Genomic DNA, 23,299 nt, shown 5'->3' with positions numbered 1-23,299 from the left:
CAGCACTGTTGCCCCTGGTGCTACTCACACTTTGTGTTCCTTTGTTTCATCCATGGGTCATTCTGGAGAAGGGAAGTTGCTTGGGTTGTGAGGGAACTTTATTTTCGATTGAGAGAATTGTCCAAGAGCCACAAAATATTCTTATGTTATCCCTTGCAGTGTCTCAATAGACTTTATTCTCTTCGAACTCTTCCTCTATGAAACAGCACATATTGAGCTTGCTCTTTAGTCATCTGTTTATTTCAGGTTTGTTCATAAATAATCTAATACATTTGAAAGCTTGGAGAATTGGTTCCACACTGCTTAGTTACCTTTCTGTTTAAATACTCTTATGCTAATGGCTGTGTGCCTTATTAATGCTCATGGATTACATTATGGGGCATAGAAGATAATGTAATGGTGTGTTCTGTGAGGATGTTTAATAAAAACCAGATTAGAATTAAGACTGTATTGTGAGTCCCTGACATATCAGCTCTGTGCTTAATATCTTATCTAAATCCCTGTCCATAGCTTTTAATGCAGTTTGCATATTTTAGTGAAGTTGAGCATAACAGTTCTGAACCACTCAGAAGGGTAACAAATACAGAACATATGAAGTTTTTTGTAATTGAAAAATATATTATTCTGGTGGATATGTGCTCCATCAGTGCTTGTTTTTCTCTGTATGTTAAATTGTTTCCTTTTAGAAAAAAATTGCAGCTGTGTAACAAGCAGATTCCTGATGGGTAGGGAGAATATTTGATAGGAATACAAAGACAAGACCAAAAAAACCCCTCATCCCAGAGCTTAAAATGAGATCAGAACTGTGTGCTCTTAATACAGTCTGGTAGCTGTGTCAATGTATAGGTAATTTTACTGTCCTGTTCTTGTGGGGCACCAGGGGATTTTGTTTCTCTGCTCCTGTTTCCATGGCAATTAGAATTAGATTAGTTTTAGGATCACAGTGGATAAATGAGAGCGACTCAGCTATGATGTGGTGTTTGTGAGTCAGGAACACACTGAGACTTTATAAAAAGTAGCACAAAACTGTGCTTAAATCATTGTGGCTTTCTGGTTGCTGCTGACTTGCTTCAATTTATCCTTCAGTGTCCAGATCTTTTGCTGGTGGTTGGAGTCTGGTGGCACTTGTGCTTTTTGTGTTTATAGGGATGGAGCCTTTAAATGAGAGAGCAGTGCCTGGATTCTAGTGATAGCTGCATGTTGAACAGTCAGTTTGCATATTTGCTAATAAATATTTATGTTAACTATTTAAAAAACTCTTTAGCCCATGACAGATTTTTGCAGTGTTTTGAATATGGTGTATGATTTTTATTAGCACCCACTCTTTAGGATGACTTTCCTGGAAGACCATTCCAAAACCTAAGCCACTGTTCTGTTTGTCCATACAGTTTTCATGGGTCTGTGTGTGTATGCATTTTTCTTCTTCTGGTACTTGTTAATGCATTCATGCCACCCTCACCCCAAGAGATTTTCATCCTTCCTGTTTTTCTAGGAATTGGAATGGAGAGTAATATTACTGGTGGGCTATTCCAGTTACTTTTCAGCTAATTCCCATGCAGCACAGTTCTTTTTCCTGTAGTGTGTATTTAACTTTACCAGCATTTTGCACTAATGGATTGCAGATGCTGCAGAGAGTGTTATTATAAGAAGATTTCATGCTCTGGTAGTAATGTGTCATGCTTTTATAGTCTCTGAGTATATGATAGTTGTGACATTACTCACACAGAATTTAATGCTTGTATTTTGTTTAATAATTGTCTACTTTTTACATAGGCTGTGGTAGATTTCACAGAAACATCATCCTGGCCACTGTTTTAGACTCTCTGGATAACATTTCTGATGTGTGAATATTATTTATTTTACACCTAAAGGCCCTTGGGGATGTTATTTGTTAAGGTACAATTGAACTCCACCCTTGCAGGCACATTTGAGTTGACACAATTAATCTTTGCAGTACTGAGTGCTCCTGTAGCCCCGAGAGGGGAGCCTTGGGAAGTGTCAGTGGCTTCAGGCCCTTGTGCAGGAGCACAGCTGCTGTTGTGCTTTGGCAGAAAGCACTGGTGGTGCTGGGGTTTCCCTTTGGCAGCCCGGCTCCTGCCCTGCTATCTCCACTCCGCTGCCTGTTTGTGCTGTGCTGTTCTGCCTGGCCCACCCTGGTGGTGTTTGTCTGGTGTGTTGTCACAAACCCTCTGGTGTCTGGGTTATCTACCTGCCTTCACAACACACCTTTTTGGAAACACATACACAGATTTCTGTAAACACATGAATTTAGTTCTTAGAAGAGGCCTGAGAAGGAATTTCTGCAATTACTGTGAAGAACTTGTATGCTTATTTTCATGTGACTGAAGCCATTGCTTGGATAATTGGTCCTGTATTTACAAGCTGAAAACATTGCTAGCCCTTAAACTGGTAGAAAATAACCAGAAAATAACCAACCACAGATCAAATTACTTGATCTATGTTGTACCAGGCTGAGCAAGAGAGCAGGAATAAGAATAGAGAATAAAACTTGGAAAAATATAAATAAAAACAGGACATTAGTTCTATAACTCATGCTCTGATATCCTCTATATTAGACTACAAAACCATTTTTAGATCCCAAGTTGAACTAAAGGAAAAAAAATTCATTTTGTCGAGCAAATTAATACATAGACATCAGTAATTTTAAGTTTCTATTGTTTTTTTGTATCTTGATAGTGTTTCACTATACCTAGCGTGGCTTTAATTAATATTTATAGAAATACAGGGTTTGTGTAGTTCAGAAAAGAAGTTTAAAGGAACCACACTAGAGAATGTATTACATACAAGAGCCATTTTGGAGGTGGAGAGTTGGAAAGCAGATGATGTAAGGTACATTGAGAGACTGCATCATCTGATCTGTCCCATATCCAAAGTCAGAGCCTTCTATATTTCTAGGGATTCACCAGACTGTGGAGGCAAAATGCTGGAAAAGACCCATCAAGTGCTAAGACTTTGTTTGCAGTTCCTGTACTGGAAAGTAATTTTGCCTTCTGGTTTTGTCCTGCCTCAGTATGTGCCTGTTAAGTGCATCTTTGTCATGCATGGGCACCACTTGCACTGATGATAATGGAGTTTTCATATGCATGTTGAGTTTCTGCATTTCTAATGCTGCAGAAGTCAGCACTGATGTACTCTGTTTTTTTCTCTGTGCATCAGCATTGTGCTAATCAGCAGATACATATATCTACATATATCTGTGGGAATTCTCCTTAAGGAATCTAGCAAAGCTATTTTTTGAATGATTTTAGTAGCTGTCATTTATTTCAATTATTATGTGATGGGGAGGTTCGCTATAATTCAGCAGATGGAAGTTGGGTCCAAGGTAGTAGATAAATGTACTCTGCAGGTTCTGAAATCCAAACACAGTGCCAATGTTAAGGGATTGTTAAAATCCTCAAACTCTAATTTATTTTTATTTAAGAAAGAAAAAACCTGTGCACAGAATACCTGTGACATAGGGATTTTTGAAAAGCAGAAGAAGCCCTATGGATTGCAATGCTGAGCTATTGAATACTCTGAGTGATTATTGTAAGATATTTTGGGCCTGTAAATTACATACTACTTTTCAAATAATTGCTACTTTTGTATAGAAATAAAGTGGGTTTTCTACTCACTGTATTTAATGTTAGCATTGTATTTATAAGAAGTTTAAGCTGAAGAGAAACAAAACCTAAGGATTGGTTGGGGGTTAGGGCTTTTTACTTGTTTGTTTGTTTGGGTTTGTTGGTTTGGTTTGGTTCTTAAATTCCTGGTCATCCTCAATATCAAGAGAAATCTGTAGATTTCTATTTTGATAGTAATTTGGTGTATTCTAACTAAATGTCCATGTGATATCCTCTGTGTGATTTTTTCCTTTGTAGCTGTGCCCATTGTAGGTTAATGTGAGGTGCTTGGCAGTGGAAGTAGCTGCACCTCAAAGCAAAATAAGTTTTTTGTGTAACACAAGGGACTAATGTGGGTTGGTAAATTACATGGCAGCATTGTTGAGGTGACCTCTATAATGCCAATATTAAACAGGTGGGACACTGAGTTCTTGTGTCTTTAATTAATGTAAATTTATCAAGTGACCTGGCTGTGCTTGACCTTTTGCATGGAGAGCCAGTACAGTGAGTGCCACGAAGCTCAGGCTCTCCCTTTCCAAACCAAAACACGTGTACCTCTTTCATCTAACAAGGCCTCTCTAAAGGTCAGACGCAGCTGTAGTTCAGCTGAACAAAAGGGATCAGCTCCCTTCTTGCACCTCGTGCAATGCCACAAATAAGACAAGAGGAGTAGAGGTTTAATTCATGGAAGGGAGGTCACAGTAAATGAAAGTAAAGATTTGCTACTCTTAGGTAGTGCATTACAGTATCTTGGCTCTGAACATGTGACTTGGTGAATACTGATTTACCTACAAATATTTTATGTATCAATACATGCTCTGGTTTGGAATGCAATTTCTTTCTTTTCCTAATGGGTTTTCTTTAATAACCTCACAATTTCAGCCAGTCCATTTATTTAATTGAGAGCATGTGCTGTCTAGCCAGCAGATAAACTAGCTAACCTTGTCATTTTACCTTCTGAGTGCAGTTCCACATTACAGGATTATCAGCCCAGAGCCAACTTATCATACAGTAATAATAAGCTAACATAGCTGTGTGAGCACATTTAATTAATGGCAAAGATGGAATTCTCGAATTTTCCTTCACTTGGCCAACATCCAGAAGTGTGTGACTCCTCTGCTGTAGGAAATGCTGTGGAATACAAACTATGCACATTTGCATGTAGGCTTTATCTGGACAGTCTTTGATATCCATATTCTGGTCTTGGTTCATTTTTACTGTGCATTTATCTCCCAGCTGTTGCATTTGTACTTCATTTAGAAGCTAACACTGAGGTTTCACAAAAAAACCCTAATTTGAGGGGTCTTTTTTAAATGTCATAGCTACTAAAGAAAAGACCAAAAGGCACATTTTCCATGTTGTCTTTCTGAATAGTGTTTTCAACAGCTGCTGCAGCTGTGGGTGTTGTCATATTGTGAAATATGCTTGAAACATGCTCACAGTAAGAGTGTCCACAGACCAGACTTTGTGAAAGCTTAAACTGAGCACTCCCCAGTGCAGCTGCTCCAGAAAACCAAGAGCTCCTTCTCCACATTCCCACCAAGCATCACTAGACTGGATTGTTTCCAACCTGGTTCCCAGTACAGTGTACATCACTTATGCAGTGGCCAGATATAGATGCATTTTTGTTTATTATGCTCTGCTATTTTTACACCCAAAAGATTGTTAGGGGAAGCAGGATGGAGTGGGAAAGGTGACTAGCTAAATATAGAAGTTATTGTTACACAGACTCTTTGCACAAGCTGAGGTGAAAAAATGACACTGTGGACTCTTGAAATAAATATATAGTGCATTATTTTCTCCCATTCTTTTATTTAGGTTCTACTTTGCTATTTTTGTAATTCAGTGTTCTAATGAAAAGACTCTTCTCCACTTTTTTTTTCTCCTGCACCAGGGTCAATATCCCTCACCCCATTTCTTGTTTCTTTCTCCATTTTTAACTATATATAAACATATGGCATCTCAACTGTAATTTGCATGTTATTTTAAAATACCTAAGATTAGCTTAGATGTATAAAGTTCTAAATCCTGCTTGCTTTTGGTTTGTAGTATAGGGAGTAATGTGTATGCTAATCTGTGTGCTAAATCCAAGTTTTAATGAATGTATAGATCCTCTCTCAAACATAAGATCAAGTGGGGAGGTTGTTTGGGTGGGTGAAACAGAACAAAAAACCCTTCTGCTAATTTATTTGGATACCTGGATGATTTTGTGATTGTTCTGTCATTACTCCCCTTTTTTTAGCTAATTTCCAGTTGTGGTAAGAGATCACAAGAAAATTTCCCCTAAATATTTAGTGTTGATACCATTTGGGACTGGGGGAGAGGAAATGTTTTAATGAACTTCTTGTGATCTGATCACAACTGAGTGAATCTGGCAGCTGGATTGAAATTTGTTTAAAAACAGCTTAGTGCTAGTTCTGTTTATTTTTTATTGAGAATAAAAGGAAAGCATTTTATTTTTAGTATTTGGTTTCCAGCATTCTGGAAATACATATCATGGCTGTGTATTAACTTGCTCTCATTACCTGCTGTGTTTTTCATGACACTGGTATAACCCTCGTGCCTCTTTAGTAACTCTGCTCTCTGTTCCAGGTGCTGTTGTCAGGACTGATTGGTGTTGTTTCATGGAAGAGGCCCCTGTCCCTTGTGGTGAGCAATTCCCAGTGCTTTTGTCTTTATAGAGAAGCCTGATGGTCTGTGGGGATGATTTGCAGTGCTGTTGTGTATCCTGATATTTATAAACACTTAGTACAAAAAGCTTGAAGCCTTTGAAGTTGTGATGTATAAACCACCTGGGTGAAAATAGTCATTTTCTGCTGGCTCACAGACTATTGGTCTGCTTGTACCTTTGCATTTAACTTAATTTGCTTTAAAATGCACTGCAGAGCAATCTTTTTAGCAGATATCTGAATGGAAAAAAGCCCATTCCAGATTAGTAGTTGTTTGTCTTCTTCTGCAGAAAGATTTTCAGCTACATTTTATTATTTCTGTTGTGAGATTCATGTAGTTACTCTATAATGAACAGTGATCCATTCTTTGTGTGTGCATGCTAATAGAGTTTCAGTTAGTCCATTAATGTAAAGCAGTATTAGATGGAAATCAAGCTTATTAAAACCACGAGCTGACTGTGTCAATAAGGATGTGTTAGAAGGTAAACATTGCCTTTGAAACAGTGTCCATGTGTGACAGTAACACAAAACATTTGTAACAGTACTAAAGATAGTCCTGGAATAAAAAGCATAATGGACAGTATGAAATGCAGAGTCTCATACTAATATATTTGATTAAAACTGCGGGTATATCTTTTAGTGTTATGAACTCAGACAGTGGGCAGAGCTCACATCCTTGCAATAAATCATAATCACACATCAGAAATGTTATCCAGGCCTGTTGAGACCTGTCTTCTCTGATTCCTGAACACTCACTTGCATGTTGTAAATTCAGCTGGGCTTTCTAATATCGACTCGTTCAGTGAAATGTAAATAGGCACTCATGGTCAGTGTAATTCAAGGAAATGGAGATAAAAGGGAGGAAACAGTAATGGTAACAGTGATGTTTGCAGAACAGCTCATCTTCCTAAAATCTGCTCTAGGAAATTGTTTATTTCAAAGAGTAAGCTTAATGCTCTTGATTTAGATCCTGATCTCCTGCCTTGGCCCTTGGTGGTGACACAATAATCAGCTGAGGAATGGGCACAGGGATGGTGTTTTTCACTTCTGTGTGTGACTAAGCTATGCAGTGGTTTTACAGTGGCTACAACTGTCCTGTTTTCCTTGCTGAGTTGTAAATACCTCTGAGCAGTTGGACCCCACGTGTGCAGGGAGACTGTTCTGATTAGCAGTCAATAATGTGCAACTTTACAAGCTCACAGCACAAAGTATCACCAACATGCTAATGAGCCATGTTTCTCCTGATCTGTTTATTCAACACATATGCCAAATACATATGGTCAATGATTACCTTTTAACCTATTTTATAGTACTATGAGCAACTAGACAATCAATTGCAATATATTACAATGTCTCTTTTGTTGCAGTGTGTTACAAAATCTGGCATTGCTGAGAGTGATAGCAGAAAGATGGATAAATATCTTTATCATTTGAAGCTATGAATAAAGTTATATAAAATTAAACCATGCAACATCTGTGGTGTCCTGAAAACTAGTGAAACTGTGATAATATTTTTAGGTGCCAGTTTTCTGCATATCTTGGATTTGTGACTAAAGCTGGTTTATAATAACAAGTGTTTTGACTATTGCTGAGCAGCACTTGTGCAGTAACAAAGCTTTCTGGTTTTCCCACACACCATCGCTTGCTTTGGCTTTTTCCTTCCTATTTCCTTTGCTTATTAAACTATCTTTATCTCCATCCAGAAGTGTGGTTTTTTTTTTTTTTCACTTGGGCTTTTCTAATTCCCTTCCAGTCCTGCTGCAGGGGGCAGTGAGAGGGTGGCTGTGTGGTGCTTTCCTGCTGGCCAGGGTCAGCCCCCCACACTGCTGGATGTGCCTTGCCCAGCACTGTAATCATACAGGGTTTTCCCACAGATGCTGGGTCTTTTCTTTGCAAATGTATTATTTTCTGCAGGCAAAAAGAGGAAGCTGAAGAAGCATTAAACAGAGATTGTTCATCAGCCATTAATTTCTGGCTGTATCATACTAGAAGTGTGTTATGCAGTGTTGGTGTAGAAATGAGCGTGTTGTTGCATAGTTTAACACTTTGGAACCAAAGTCAAAACTGAGAGTAGTTGAGTATTTATAAGCTATTAGTATGAATGCTGTTTTGTATTCTGCATTCAGTCAAAGATTTACAAATGTGTATGTTCTAAGGACATTTTACTGCAATATTAATGTGCAGAAATTTAGAAGTTCTCCTGCTAAAGTGTCTTTGCAAATCTTAATCACCTGGAAAATTCACCAGATTTTTTGTTAGTTTATCTGAATTTTCTTGGTTACCTCCTAGCCATCAGTTGCTGATGTTGCCAAAATACTTTATACATGCAAGGAGTCAGTGTGTGTTACCAAACCTGTATTTACATTTACCAGAGGAAACACTCAGGGAAAGGTATTTAAATTGCTCACACATTGATTTTGAACAATATTTTCCACATATTTCAGATGTTTCCTCATTAAGCTTTCTCTATTTTCACTTTGAAATGTCAGGGTATTGGTAGTGCTTTCAGAAAATCTCTCAAGGGTCCCTTTTTTGGAAACCAAGTGTTGGCTGTGTCACTACCACTGCTTAGTGTTAAAATGCAGTGTTAAAGTAGGAATTTGTTTCCTTGTGGTTTATGGAAGTGTCTGAAAATTGGGAGAGAGCTTGTGGAGCACCTGAGGCTGAATTGCCTTGTGAAAACTTTAAATTGTGCAGTCAGATTATTTTTCTGTTACAATCTAATCTATGGTAATTGCAAATCTATTTGTGCCAAGGAGATTAATTCAGCCTCTGAATTGAGTTGAAAGCTTCCCTGCTGCCATCTGGCATTTGAGTGACCCCAGAAAAATATTTTTACATTTCTAACAAAGTTTTTATAATAAACTGATAGATGTAATTTTTTTTCAATGAACAGAAATGTGGAGTTTCTTAAAGTCTGTGAATGTCAGTGAGCACAAGGTAATACTACTTATTAATAAATGATCTTGATTACTCAGAATAGCTATTTAAAAGCATTTAGTATGAAATGTGCATTCCAGATCCACTTCTGTGCACCAGTGAACGTGCAAATCAGTGCATGTATAACTCAGTGTGTTGTCCCTCCAAATGAACCATTATTTCAAGCCTTTTTTTTGTGTTTGATAAGCACATAGGATTTTCTTCATTTTAGAGAAATAAAAGAAGCTGTCCTAAATAGCTGCAGTTCAATCTGCATATCAGGCAAAAGGATGAACTGCTGTGTAAAGTCTCAGACTGCGCCCATAGTAAGACTCAGTCAAATACAAAAATTGACTTTTAAAGAAAATATTCATCTTGGGTCAGCTTGGTAGTTGGTGCAAAGTGAGAGATTTTTCTTTCTAGAATTCCAGTGAAAAACTTGAATTAGTTGAAATTCAGACTTGAATATTTTTCTTTTTTTCTGTAAAAATCATTAGAAAAATATCTACATTGAAAAGGGAAATTACTAATAATTTTAAATCAATACATTCCAAATACTCTTGCTCCATAAGATGCATGAATATGTAAAACTGGTCCAAATGTTTTTCCTCGTTGATTATCTCCTCTCACTAAATTTCATTGCAGACTACAGCAGGAATAACTAAACTTCAGGAAACAGATGAAACTTAAATGTATAGAAATAGTGTATTAGTATTACATATATAGTGTATTATATAGTAGTAAGTTTCCTATATTCTGCTGGGTGGGGTGGAGTGTTGACATGTTCCTGGCCATGCTGCTTAACCTGAGCTCCTAGAGTATCTTAAGGGGTGAGGCAAGTCTTTTCAAACTCTTGTAAGGGAATTTACAGCTTCCTTTCAGATGAAATCTAAGAGAAATATTTGAGTTTTAAAACAGAAAAAGTGGTTGTCCTCCCTCCAATACTCAACCTCAAGCAGAGATTTGGTGTTTGGTTCCTGGAATAAAAAGATGATCTGTGTAGTGGAGAGGCAATGTCAGCATAAACAGCCAGGGCTGCAGAGAAGAGCAAGTGCAGGAGTGCTCAGTGTGGGAGAGGAGCAGAGTGTGAGGCAGCCATCCCCTCGTGTGTCACTGCTGACTTTGATACCTGGGTCATGTTGAGAGCTGCAGAACATCCCTGTGCCTCAACAGAACCCTTGATCACTCTGCAGTGTCATTTCAGCACGAGTGTTCTTTGAGTTCCTTGATCAAAATGTTCATTAGGAACCCTGCTATTAGACAAACACTTCTCTTTGAGGCTGAAGCATTAGTTTAAAGGTGAACAAAACACTGGGTGAGAACAAGAGCATCTTACATACCTGTGTTTTTCAGTTTCTGATGAGCTGGGCAGGGGCTGAATGCTGGGTATTGCTGCTTTCAAAAAGAAACTTGGGAGGCTGAAATAACTTCTGTTTGGAAAGCAAATCTGGTGCTGGCTTTGCTCTTCAGATGTAAGGTGCTGTAAAAAAGTAGCTCTTCAGATGTAAAGCTGTAAATTTTGGTGAGAACTGATGTGAACCCAGGCTTTGGCATTGAGAGCAGAGTGTTTTTCTTTGACCTCTTTTCTGGGAGCATGGAAGGAAACCAACCCAAATCCAGAGGAGCTGAATAGCAAATCAGGGGGAAGAGAATTGTGGAGGACTGGGACAGGAAGGAGAAATTGAAATGTGAGTCTGGCAACATGAGGAAGATAGACATCAAAAGATTTGAGAAGAATAGGACCTAGATGGCCAGACAGAAGTGGACCAAAACCATGTCAGTAAGAAATCATACAATAGGATCTCTGATGTTTCAAAGATTCAGTGCCACAAGCACCATAAATTACCGAATTGCAATAGATTTGTATCTTAGTTCTCAGTGATTTCAGTGAAGAAAGTGTAGGCTGTGAATAGTATTTTCCTATACTTGGGACAAAGTTTAAGTTTTCTTTGCCTCTTGCCTTCCTGTTCTCCCTTCCCTGACGCTTAGGGAAGGGTGTACTGCTGTTACAGTTACGTGGCTGTGCTGCTCTGGTCACCAAACTGCACCATCTGTCTCTGCACACAGCTACAGCATGGCTGGGGTTCTGCTAAAAATCTGAGACAGGATCTAGAAGTGAGGTTAGTGTATTTGGTGATAACTGCATTCCAGGTTACATCAGTTTGAAAGTAGATTTAAAATATATTTCATTGAAGCTGCTTCTCTTTTATAGTTGTTTGAAGGTGATGCCCTGGGAGGTCTTTTCCCAATGTACAAACTGTTGGTTTAGGCCATGAAATAATGTCTCTTGTTGGATTGAGTAGGGGGTCTGAAAAGTGTGGTCTTCAAAATTTGCAGTTTGAATTTGTGTAAACTCTGATTACATTCATGTTCCAAAGTTAATATACCCTTTTAGCTTTTTTTAAATGTGCTCTGCCTATTGATTTTTTTAAAACTTAGACTGGTGGTTCCCTTCTGTCTTCTTTAATATCGCGAAACAACTGCCAGAAAAACCTAGCCCCAGTACCCTTTCATTAGAATAGACAGAAGAGGATGGGAGGAAAAGATGGAGAAGAGGGGAAAAAAGGAAGAATGGCCCAGTAAAGTTGTGAACAAGGTGAGTAAGAAACCACACTCGAGATGGAAACAGAAGAAGTGAATCAGGGAAATCTTTGCAGTGGTAGAGAAAAGATGCCACAGGGTGAAGCATCTCTTTAGAATGAATATGCTACATCCACTTTTACATCTCAACACTCCTTAAAGCTTTCTCTTGCCTAGGTCTCTGTCTGCATCTCTCTGACACCCTTTTGGCCTAGGCTGGCTGTTCCTGGGCCCAGCTGCCACTCATGCGAGAATCCAGACTCCTCTGCTGAGCATCCACGTACTAGTTAGTTATCCCCAGTGGCAGAGTTTAAAAAGCCCACAAGCAGCTTTTCCTGAAGAGCAGGCAAACCCTGCTGGGCATAACTCTTGTCCCTTCCTAAAGAAGCATTTCTTAATGACTCCAAACCAGCCCCTGCTCCTCCCCATCTGCTGCCATCCATGGTGTTGCCATGGCAGCAGCTCCTGCTGGCACATTCCTGCCCTGGGAAACTGTCCCAGCTCCATCCCAGTGCTGCTGCCTGCAGTGGAGAGTGTGCTCTGGGTGCTGCATTCACCTCTCCTCAGCCCATCAGTAATTCCCTTGTTCTCACATGCTTTCTAAATATATCTGCTGATGGTTCTTTCATCTCATCTGCTCCTTCTTTTAGAAATGCAGGCTGCATCCCATCTGCTCCTGGAGTTCTTGGCAGCCTTTGCGCAGTCTAATTTCTTCAACCCTTTCTTGGTGAGAGTCTGGTTTGCTTCAGCATTTCTTCTTCCTCCTTGGTAAATGAATCTCGTGTCATGAATCTCTGGGGCTGGCTCCAGTTGGGCAACATGGGAGCTATTTGTGAAACTTGGTGTTTTGTTTTCAAATGGTGAGGAAACACTAGCTTCAAAAATTTATTTGAGACAAGCTGAGCTGCATTTGAAATGTTTTTAAAAGTAGAATAAATATTTGTATGAGCTAATATAAAGTATTTTGAGGTGTGAGGTAGCTGGGGATGGATATTTCACTCTTTGTGCTCAATCAAAACTTCAGTGATTTTAGTTTTATTTGTGTGACAGATGGAAGGAAACACACTGTTACCCAAAGAGAATCTAATTATCCTGTGCTTGTTGAGGAAAAATACTTTGATTTTGGGAGGATTTGCTTGCCAGGTAAATCACAGTTTAGATCCTGAGCTAGACATGTGTGTGATTGAGCGTTTGGATTTCCTTATTACAAGTACCATAAAACCTGCAACAGCATTATGGGTTAAATTCTACTTCAGATACATGAGGAAAGGTGTCTGAAATCCTAAAGTTCACTTACTGCTGGATCTCCATCAAATTATTAATGTGAGTCTTCTTTGGAGACGTGTGGGCAATTTTTCTTGAAATGGCCAGAACTATAGTGAGTTTACATTACAATTGCATTGGAAAGAGCTGCTGCCCACGTTGAAGCCTTGCCTCAGAAACTTGATACTGAAAATGCCCCTGTGCCCTTGATGAAGATCAGCACTTGTGGCTCCTGACCCTGCTCACCTGGCAGAATTTTCCTCCTCAGGGATGAAAGTCAGAGCTCTGGTGTGCGAGGGCTCAGAGAGACCATGCAGTTGTTAATTAATGAGAATAATTGCAAGTGAGTAGTTAATTGCTATTAATATGTTGGGAAAGACAGATGCAAAATATCTGTGTGTGTGACCTTTACATCCTGCTTCTGTCTCATTACTCTTCTGCCAGGAAGGGCTGCTCACAGAGCTTTTGATGCCTGTCCTTGTCAGCAGGACAACACGAGCCTTTATTTCCTCAGGGAATCCTGCTACAGATGTTGGGGAAGGTTAATTTATTTGGAGTAGCATTTCACTGACACGTGCATGGAGGTGAAATCCTTCCTGCAATGTGACACTTGCAAAAAGTAATGTATTGTTTAGGTGGATGAAACCATTAGGCAGCTGCTATGGAAGTATAAATTCAGTCTTATGTAGATTTTCTCAAAAGTTATTATTCTACTCACATTGTTGAAGAAAATGTATTCATTTTCATTTACTCATTTATCTGTTTTGTTTAAATATAGATTGTTGCATACAAAACTAATTTAGCTAATTAATTCCTAGCATCCTAAATGTCTATAGACCCTAAACCTCAGCTTTCTTTTCCTGTTCTGCTGTTGCTGTGGAACATTTTTGAGACACAGTGTCTTATTTATTAATTGTTAAGAACTTCCAGTTTTTACTTTGAGAGTCTTTTGGAAGGAAAATTAAGCTAATATGGCTAGTTGCAAATTTTAGATCTGGCTTATGTGGTCAAAATTCTATTCAGAAAGCATTATATTTGAAGTTCCTATTATCACACTGTTTATCAACTCCCCTTTTTCCACCTGACTGTACAGCTGAAGCAGTTGTTTTTGAAGCATTTCAAATTGACAACATTTTGAGTAGCATTAAAATAGGTTAGTGCTGTTTGATTTCTTTCTCCTTCAAAATAACATTTTAAGTTAAATTTCGTGTGCATGGATTTTTTATTTAGGGGAGCAGTGGTGCATAAATGTAAATGTCAGTGATAAAAATTAGACAATACAACTACTATAAAAAAAATTGTCCAAACGACTTATTTTGACTGCACATACAGTAAAAATTATATGATTATATGATATAATTTATAATAATAAATTATTATGACAAGGTTGCGTTGTTGCAGTATAGCTACAGATCATTGAAGGATTCCTTTGATTGCTTATTTTCATGTAGCAAACTTCAAATTAGCCTCTTTAGCATATTAGCTGGCAACTCCCCATTGTCCTTCTAACAGATTATTAGACAAAACCTAAACTTTTTCTCTGCTATGAAACTAATTACCTGCAAACTATTTTTGTTACAATTAGAAGTGTGTCACTTTATTTGAATACTTCAAGAGATAGCTTGAATTTTATCTGAAAAAGAAAAGAAAAGGGTATAGCTCCTCTTGTTTCTCTTTTATATGGCAGTAGTCTGCAGGCCACTTGATGGTCCTTTTGGGTCCCTTCCAGCTCAGAATGTTCTGTGATTCAGAAAGGTGTAGATGCTAAAAGAACAATTGGAAAAGAAAGAGCAGAAAATTAGTAGATGCTGAAATATCTACTTTTGACAAATTTCTGGTTAATGTTCCTGAACTGAGAGCACAAGGTCTTTATTACTAAATCAGGCCCCCTCTTAGAGTTTCCTAAAAAACTTAAAATAAATAGTGTAATTGCTGGAGCTGTAACAGAGCATTACAGAAACAGCAAACACCTATTGCTGTGTGTACAATGTGACAGTGCTGCACTTATTGTGGTCTTATTCTTTTAATCTGATCCCACCTGAGGAAATTATCTCTATGCCCATTGCTTCTACTGACAGGGAATTTCTTGGAGGTATTGAATATCTGTTTTTATGAGATATTAAGAGACTTGTTTTTATAGAAATGCATCTTTGCATTTGTCTGTCACTCTGCTCTTGCACACAGAGCCAAGGTTGCATTTTGGATTCCAGGGTTCTTGCAAAGCCTTGGCAACAGCTACCAAACCCGTCACTTTATTGATGATGTTGTTGTTTGCTGCACAGTGAAACAGGAGGAAACCAAACTACTCCTTCTGGTCTTTAAATAGCTGTTATTTTGTGTGATGCAAATTCTGCTGCAAACACCCCGTGCCCCTTTCTGTTGCCCACGGGGCTGTTACCAAAATTCTCATAATTCTCCAAAGGTACAGCGTGCTGACTCTTGCTGGAAGCTGATTGCTGCTCTGGCAGTAAACAAAACACAGTCACAGGGAGGCATCATTTTTTCTTGTAAATCAAAACCAGTAGCATTGTTTATAATCTTAAATAAAATCATTTTCGAAGTTAGAATTTTCCACAGGATATTTTAATAAAAATATAGAAATGAAGATACAACCAAGCAGCAAATAATAAATTAATTAAATTCCAAGATCTAGCTGAATGGAAGCAAGTTAATAGGGCCATAAGAGGGTCAGTAAAATCCCATACACCAAGTTCAAGTTCAGAAGTTTTCATCTGAACTATTTAGCTTTGAAATTAGAAATAGTTGCATGGATTTTAATATTTATACTGATATTTCAGCTTTCCTTTACAAACTTAAATAGCCTCACTGGAGTCAAAAGGAATTGAATGTGGAGAATATGTAATTTAATTGAATAATGACAGGAATTGAAAAGGCTAATAGAATTTAGAATGAAACAGGATATAATTTATGGTTCCCAACATAAAAACATTAAAATCTTTAGCCTGATCCGCACTACAGAGAATATTTCTGCCTATTTAATATAAAACATTGCTTTAGACTTAGAGAAAATATCTTTGTTCGAAGCTTTATTTTAATTTAGGCAAAAAACAGGGAATACTGAATTAAATAGATCTGAAATGCCAACACTTTTCATCCTGTCTCTTCTTGGCAAGCATTGAGAAATCATGAAAAAGAAATCTATTATGAAGCAAATAATGGCAAGATAAATTTTGTTGTTTCTTGTACACTTGCAAACCATGAGTCAAGAGTGTTGGTTTGAGTGCCATTTCTGTTTAGTAAGGATTTAAAGTGGGCTCATTTAAAAATTATATGTTTTATCTATTTAAACCTATAGTATATAATAAGCATTCAGCATCTGGCTGATCCAACAGGTAACTTCTGGCTGTACCCCAGATAATCTTGCATTAACTTAGTCCTGGCACAGTTGCTGATCTCACTGCTTCATAGCTCTTGGTGGTGATAAATTTTCAGGTTTGCTTCTGGTGTTTAACCTTCTGCACCTCTGTCAGGGAAACTATAAATTCTGTAGCACAAATATCAATAAATGTTACTGCCTGCAGTTCATGTAAGACAAAGTTCTGTGAGCGAAATACCTTGGGGCAAGTTTTTAATCTACTTATACAGTGGTTTATAGAGACAAGCACATTTACCTCTGGCTATTCTTGCTGTTTCACAGATAAGAAGTGTGTGTTAAAAGGAAGGTATTTTAAATCTCATTGAATATATCCACACGTATTTAATGTCATTGGAAAGAAACCTGTAGTACCTCATATCAAACTACTGCGTCTCAAAAAGAATTGCGTTCTGCAAGTGATTTCAGTGTAAACCAAAGTTCATCCAAGGAGATTTTCTGACCTTTCAAGAGCTGCAGGACAGGAATTAACAGGAAATAGATGCAGACACAGTAGTACAAGTGCAGAGGATTGGGAGATTTGCAGAAGGCAGCCTATCATTGCAATGCCTGGTTTTAGTCAAAGTACCCTGCACAGGAGAGTTGAGTAATATGCTTCATCAGCACAGAGGGTAATGTTCTGTCTCAGTGTTCATGTCTTGACTATCAAACCTGCAAACCACCAGGGGAAGCAGTGATTGAAATGCCAGCAATGAAGAAGCAATCCTGTTTCATATCTATCTCCAAAATGAAAGTGTGAGGAATGAAATAAAATGTTGCTTTTAGAAATAAGGTTTCATGTGATACAATATTTACATCTCTTTTGGAGGACTTTAATTATTTGGCATGTAGAAACTTCTTCCTGCTTGTAGTGGAAAGTATTTCTTCAAAATGCAATATGTGCTACTCCTTTTTACTGTGCTCTTGCTGTGTATATATGCAGCAGTGAGTGGGTGATTTGGGTCACTTAAAGAATCCCCATCAAAAGTATTGGCAAAACAGGGTTTAATATAAATTTGTGAATGTAATAGAGTCATAGAATGGGTTGGGTTGTGTTCGGGGAGAGGTCACCTTGTTCCAGCCCCTGCCACAGGGGTTTTTCCCCTAGACCAGATTGCACAGAGATCCATCCAGCCTGGCCTTGAGCACTGCCAGGGATGGGGGATCCTCCCTCAGCCTCCTGGCTGCGCTGCTCAGATGCAGCCCAGGACAGGGTTGGCTTTCTGGGCTGCAGACTCACATTGTCAGTCATGCTATGCTTCTCATCCACCAACACCCCCAAGTCCTCCTCCTCAGAGCTGCTCTCACTGCATTTTTTGGTAGAAAGCTGTATATGGACAGAAAATCTAAATTGTTAATGTCTTATGTTGCAGGTCATGAACTGCAGGGTGTGCTAAAGTTGGTTCATTTGTTTTTCCCCTTTTTACCTCCTATCAATTCAAGAACAAATTGTGAAAGACACAGTAAGGGCAAGAAGGTGCTTTGAGCCAGCTATCTCAAGGATTAAAGTTTTGGGGTTTTCAGGTAATACAGTTTTAACAGTGCCTTTGGGAAAGAAGATGAAAGGAAGTCTAAAGCTTATGGTAAAAACAAAAGGGAATAAATTACTTGAGGCTAGTTGTGAAGAAAAGAGAAATATTAAGAAGCAAAACTGAAAGTGATGAAAAAGAACAGAGGGCAGAGAACAGATCAGCTTCTGTAAATCCCTTTGATTTTTTTGGTGGTATCCATAAAATTAAGATGATTTACTTTGGGACATTCTGAAGGCAGGTGTATGGTTGTATCTACATTTAAGAAACATAAAGGAAAAATGTTCACAAGTAATCTGAGAATACTAATGATTTTCTAAAAGCTCAAATTATACTCAAGAGAGAACTACAAACAACTTCCTTTATAGTGGAAAGATAATATAATCTGTTGGTGCTTAAGTTTTTTTGGGTTTTTTTGGTTTTTCTTTCAGTGTGGAAGGGCACTTTTTCTGGACTCTCTCTTGGAAGGCATGGAGGGTGCTGATATTTTCATTCTGTGCAGATGTGTGTGGTGATGTGCACATCACTCTTGATATGCTCTGCATATTTATTCTTAAAGTTGTTCCCAGAAATGGAGTCAAAAGGGGAATCTTATGTGGGTCCATGTGCAAGATGGCATCTCACATTGTGAGTTGTTATATAATTTTAAGTCATTGCATCCAAACTGTTTAGTTTTGTAGAATTTGTTTAGGACTGTGGTAACATTTACATAGGAAGTCCTATTAACTGTATTACCTTCCACAGAGTCCTTTGTATAGAATATAAGCTTTGACTTCTCCAATTAGTTCTGCTTCCACCAAGTCATAATAAATCCATGGGCTTTGCTTTTTGTTCTTGTATTAGTTCTTGGTGACTTTTGGAGATTTGTGGCATTAATGCTCCTTGCCGATTTCTAGGAATATGTTATCTTGTTTATATGTTGTAACTAGAAAGGTGAAGAACATAATGTTGTAGTTTTAAATCAGCATTGAGATGTCATAGCCCTTCAATATCTGACCATTCCGTATTTACTTCAGTGTAAGTTTTGCCCTTGATCATTGGGTTGTTTGTGTCTTACACTCTTTCCTTACAGTTTCATACTGTCCTTCCAGTATGTCACACTGAGCTCTCAGAGCAAATATATTGTTTGGTAGCTCTCTGAGGAAAATTTTAATGTGGAAATTAGCCATACTTGACTTCATAAATAATGTATATCTAACTTCATCTACAGTGTTTCATAGTGTAATGTTGGGTCTCCATCAAAATCCACAACAGCCATTCTTTCAAAGGTGTTTATTTTTGTGTTTGTTTTTACTGCTGCACCTGTGCCAGTGTTAGAAAAGACTGATTGGTGATAAAAAAATGAAGCACATTGAACATGTTTTTAAATGTCTGTAAATATGGTAATTGATACTTTTGTTCCTCCTTTTCTCTGTTGTGGGTTCCAGCATGGTGTAAAGTTTACCTCTGAAGTTGTGATAACAGAGTACCAGGTGTGTCCCACTCCATAAGTAGAAGGCTTTTTTTTGGTATTTAGCTGAGAAGCATAAGGAAAGAGATTGGAAATTCTTTTATTCCTTTTATTAGGATCTTTGTGCTCTGTAAGAGGCAAGGTAGCTTCAAAAGACTTGCAGAGGATTTGAATTTCCCCCTTTAACTCCATGCCCAGATTAGGGAGTTCCTTGCCAGGGGTATTAAGAAGTGAGGCATAAAATAGCAAAATTGGGAAGACAACTGTGACAGAGAAGCCCAGTATTTGATATCATGTGGTGGCTGCCACTTTGAAATGCAACTCCTGAACAGAATGTGAGGCACAGACCACAGAGATGAACAGGAATTCTAAGAGCCTGTTTCATGTCCCTCTTGTCTTTGCCAGTGACAAGAGGAAGAGGTTACCTTGGAAACACCAATAGAGGTTTCTTCATTAATGAATGCTGATATGGAGGAAGTACTGCAAAAAATAGATAAACCTGGTGTATGTTACAGCCTTGTTGTCAGCTGTGATGCTTGGAAGAATCTGAAGCTGGCAACTGAAGTTTGTAACACAGCTTCTGTCCTTTAGTTAATACTGTGGAGGTTATGGGGTTTTGTCCAAAAGCACTAGAAAAAAAATACACAGCCATTTTTGATTTAAGGTTGTCAAAAATATTCCTAGCACATGCACTGACAAAAGATAACATCTTGTGAGAACAGTCAAGGGCTGTAAACTGTGAGCATGCTTATGGAAAAGAGATGCTACAGAATTTCTTACTAATTTCATGTAATACACTCACGCTCCTGTTGAGTTATGGCAGTGTCAACACTGAATATTTAAGATGGCCACACATCAGGCACACATTTGTTACTCTTACTGCTTGTGCTGTTCCCTACATGTTGAGATTTTTCTGCCCTGACTGCACCACGCATTTGTACATTTAAAGCAATAAAATGATAATTAAACTGATGGGAATCGGTTTAATGCTTGTTTTGACATATTTTGAGATGAGAAAAAAGGAGTAATTAACATCATGAGTAGCTGATATGGAGGATGCTGCTTAAATTTTAATTGTTGTTTAAAAAACAAGTATTTATATATATACAGAATTTTATTCACTCTTTTTTCCCCAACTTGTAGGTGTTCATGAGAGGTGATATTCACAAATATTTTTCCTGTCTAAGATACCCATATCCCCATCAGAAGGATTTAAATTGTTTCAAGACTACATCTGTTTATAATAAAACATTTTTGAAATCTTACTTTTTAGTAATGCTTGGTAATAAAACCCATTAAATTTTCAGAGTGTGTGATGGAAGTGGGAGATAAATGGATTATTTTGAAATGGCTGGAGGAAAACACATAATAGCCATGTCTAGTTTTGATTTAGCTTTCACTTACAGTGCAAGACCAAGGATGCTGTCAGATTAAGTACCCTACTATCTTTAAAATACATGAAATGTTGTCATCCATGTAATTGTGTGACAGGCTGGAAGTTCTTGAACATCTAAATTATATTTTTTCCTTGTTTGCCTCTTGAAGTGAGTAATAATAGGGTGCTTGGGGTTTTTTCCAGATAACCTTTTTCATGCTGCTCTCCGCAGTGTGTGTGATGCTGAACCTGGCCGGGTCCATTCTCTCCTGTCAGAATGCTCAGCTGGTGAAGTCCCTGGAAGGATGTCAGCTGGTGAGTGATGGAAAATACCTTTCTTACCAAGGGCAAGGATTCTGTTCTTCATCTGTTAGGGTTTCACACACACTCCTGGGGTGGCGTTCGCAGGGCTCCCAGGGCGAGGGAAGAGACGAGAATCTTGACTCCGTGTTTCAGAAGGCTAGATTTATTATTTTATGATATATATTGTATTAAAAGGAAATTATATATTTAAATGATACTAAAATAATAGAAGAAAGGATTTAATCAGAAGGCTAGCAAGGAATAGAAAAGAATGGAATGATAACAAAAGCTCGTGATTCTCAGAGAGTCCGAGCCAGCTGACTGTGATTGGCCATTAATTAGAAACAACCAACATGGACCAATCAAAGATGCACCTGTTGCATTCCACAGCAGCAGATAATTATTGTTTTTCTTTTCCTCTGAGGTTTCTCAGCTTCTCAGGAGAAAAATCCTGGCTAAGGGATTTTTCAGAAAATATATCCATGGCACACTCCTTTAATTTCCAATACTGTAGGTATTTAGTAGAGCAATCTATATGTGTTACAACCTAAAAAAACATTTTAGGAAAAGTTTGAGTTAAGTGCTAATGGATTTAATGTTTTGCTACCTCAAAAAGTAACTTTTAATATCATAAGGATTGACTTTTTACTGTCATGGTAAAAGTGATGCTCCAGCAGAGTAGGTGGAATTCAGGCCACATCAGAGCAGTGTGGTGGTTACCATTTGATGTCAGCAGGATCAGGATTCCTTCCATCCAATACTTGTCCAGACAGTGGATTTCACAACAGGAATGTTTTGGTATGTGTATGCTAATATTTTGTTTTCCAACCTGAGGTGTTTTAATTTCCAAAGTAAATGAAAGTTACTTGTGTTAAATAAAATACAGAACAATACAAATTATCATGATGTGGCATGCTCTAAATTATAAGGTACAATTTACTTAAAGCATTTGTGGTTTTATCTCAGGAAAAAAACCAATATACTCATTGAATTCCAGCATATTTTCTGACTTCAGCTTGTGAAGATGTCTGCAGAAGTCAACTCATGGCTGAAATGTTTGAGTTTAAGTAATAAGTGTTCAAACTGTAGTTTTGATTTTCAAAGTATGATGAAAGGCTAAGTAGCTTTGCCACAGCATGTTGTACTCTATAAGGGCAAGTTAATTTAATTGTGGCTGTTTATCATTTTGTAACTGTTTTAAAAAATATTTTTTAAAAAAGGCAACAGTTACTTCTACCCAGACTTCGCTCTTTAGGTTTTCCTTGCTCAAAATCCCATTTCAGTCAGGCTGGGGACTCACACATGAATATGTTGCATTGCCATGTTGTAGGGCTCATATATATGGAGTTCTAGAGTTCTGTTCTCATAGGCCACCCTCTGGGAGGGATGCACTGGAGTGAACAGCACTTCTTTATGATTAAGCACAGGATTTGACTCAGAAGGTGGTGATGTATTATGCTGAGCATATTTAATTACTTTATTACCATTTTTCACTCAAAAAGGAAAAATCCCAGTTTCTTAACAGCTTGTTCCAAGTGTATATTTAATTTTAATTCCTTAGATGGCTCTCTTTAGTGCTGTAGATCTGTGTAATCCTGCGCTATGTGACTGGTGTACATTATCAAGTCTAAATCCTTTACTTGCCTCCTAGGATACAAATGTACTCTCTGAGGATGCAGCTCTAGGAGTCAAAATCCAGCCTTTGCAGACATGTGGTTTGAAATGTAGTTAACATCCCATATAACTGAACCAGTAAATTTCCAAGCACAGTGTACTAAAAAAGTCAAATTCAAAATAAATTCTGTTTTAGTTCTGGTCTTTCTGTCAAACTCATTCATGGTGAGTGCATGGCTTTAAAATGATAATAGTATCTGCTGTCTTATGGAGTTTAAATTCAGCAGTGCCTCACATGTAGTGTTGTTATTTGAAGGAAAAGAACAAGACACGGTGGTCTTATTTTGTTTTAAACACTGGGGATTTATTGTAGATTCCATAATATGTATTTCTGTGTGAATATGAGAAATGTGCTTGCCATATGTTAGCATTTTGAATGTGTAATTTGTGAAGTTGGTATTTGTGCCCTTTATCCTGCAGCTTAGCAACATACAACACTGAGGGAAAAAGGCCAGTAGCTTTAACGCCTTGTTACAAAAAATTAATTGGAGTTTTTTGTTTTTCCATAATTAGCTGCAGATCCTGTGGCCAAAACCTCATG

General features: G+C 37.9%; 1 protein-coding gene across 4 annotated transcripts in view; it reads left to right on the top strand.

Annotated features, from left to right (window-relative positions):
• The window catches only part of FAM189A1 (family with sequence similarity 189 member A1), an 88,554-nt gene that overhangs the window by 29,513 nt on the left and 35,742 nt on the right, over window positions 1-23,299 (top strand). For all 4 annotated transcript variants that reach the window (XM_030954912.1, XM_030954910.1, XM_030954911.1 and 1 more), the window contains exons 2-3: window positions 6,216-6,272; window positions 20,986-21,096. In XM_030954912.1, the coding sequence (XP_030810772.1) occupies window positions 6,216-6,272; window positions 20,986-21,096 (168 nt within the window). The remainder of the gene's footprint in view (window positions 1-6,215; window positions 6,273-20,985; window positions 21,097-23,299) is intronic.

This window comes from Camarhynchus parvulus, chromosome 10 (genome assembly GCF_901933205.1).
Source record: "Camarhynchus parvulus chromosome 10, STF_HiC, whole genome shotgun sequence".
Taxonomy (NCBI): Eukaryota; Metazoa; Chordata; class Aves; order Passeriformes; family Thraupidae; genus Camarhynchus; species Camarhynchus parvulus.
Note: the sequence above shows the minus strand (reverse complement) of the source record. Positions and strands in the feature narration are given on the sequence as shown.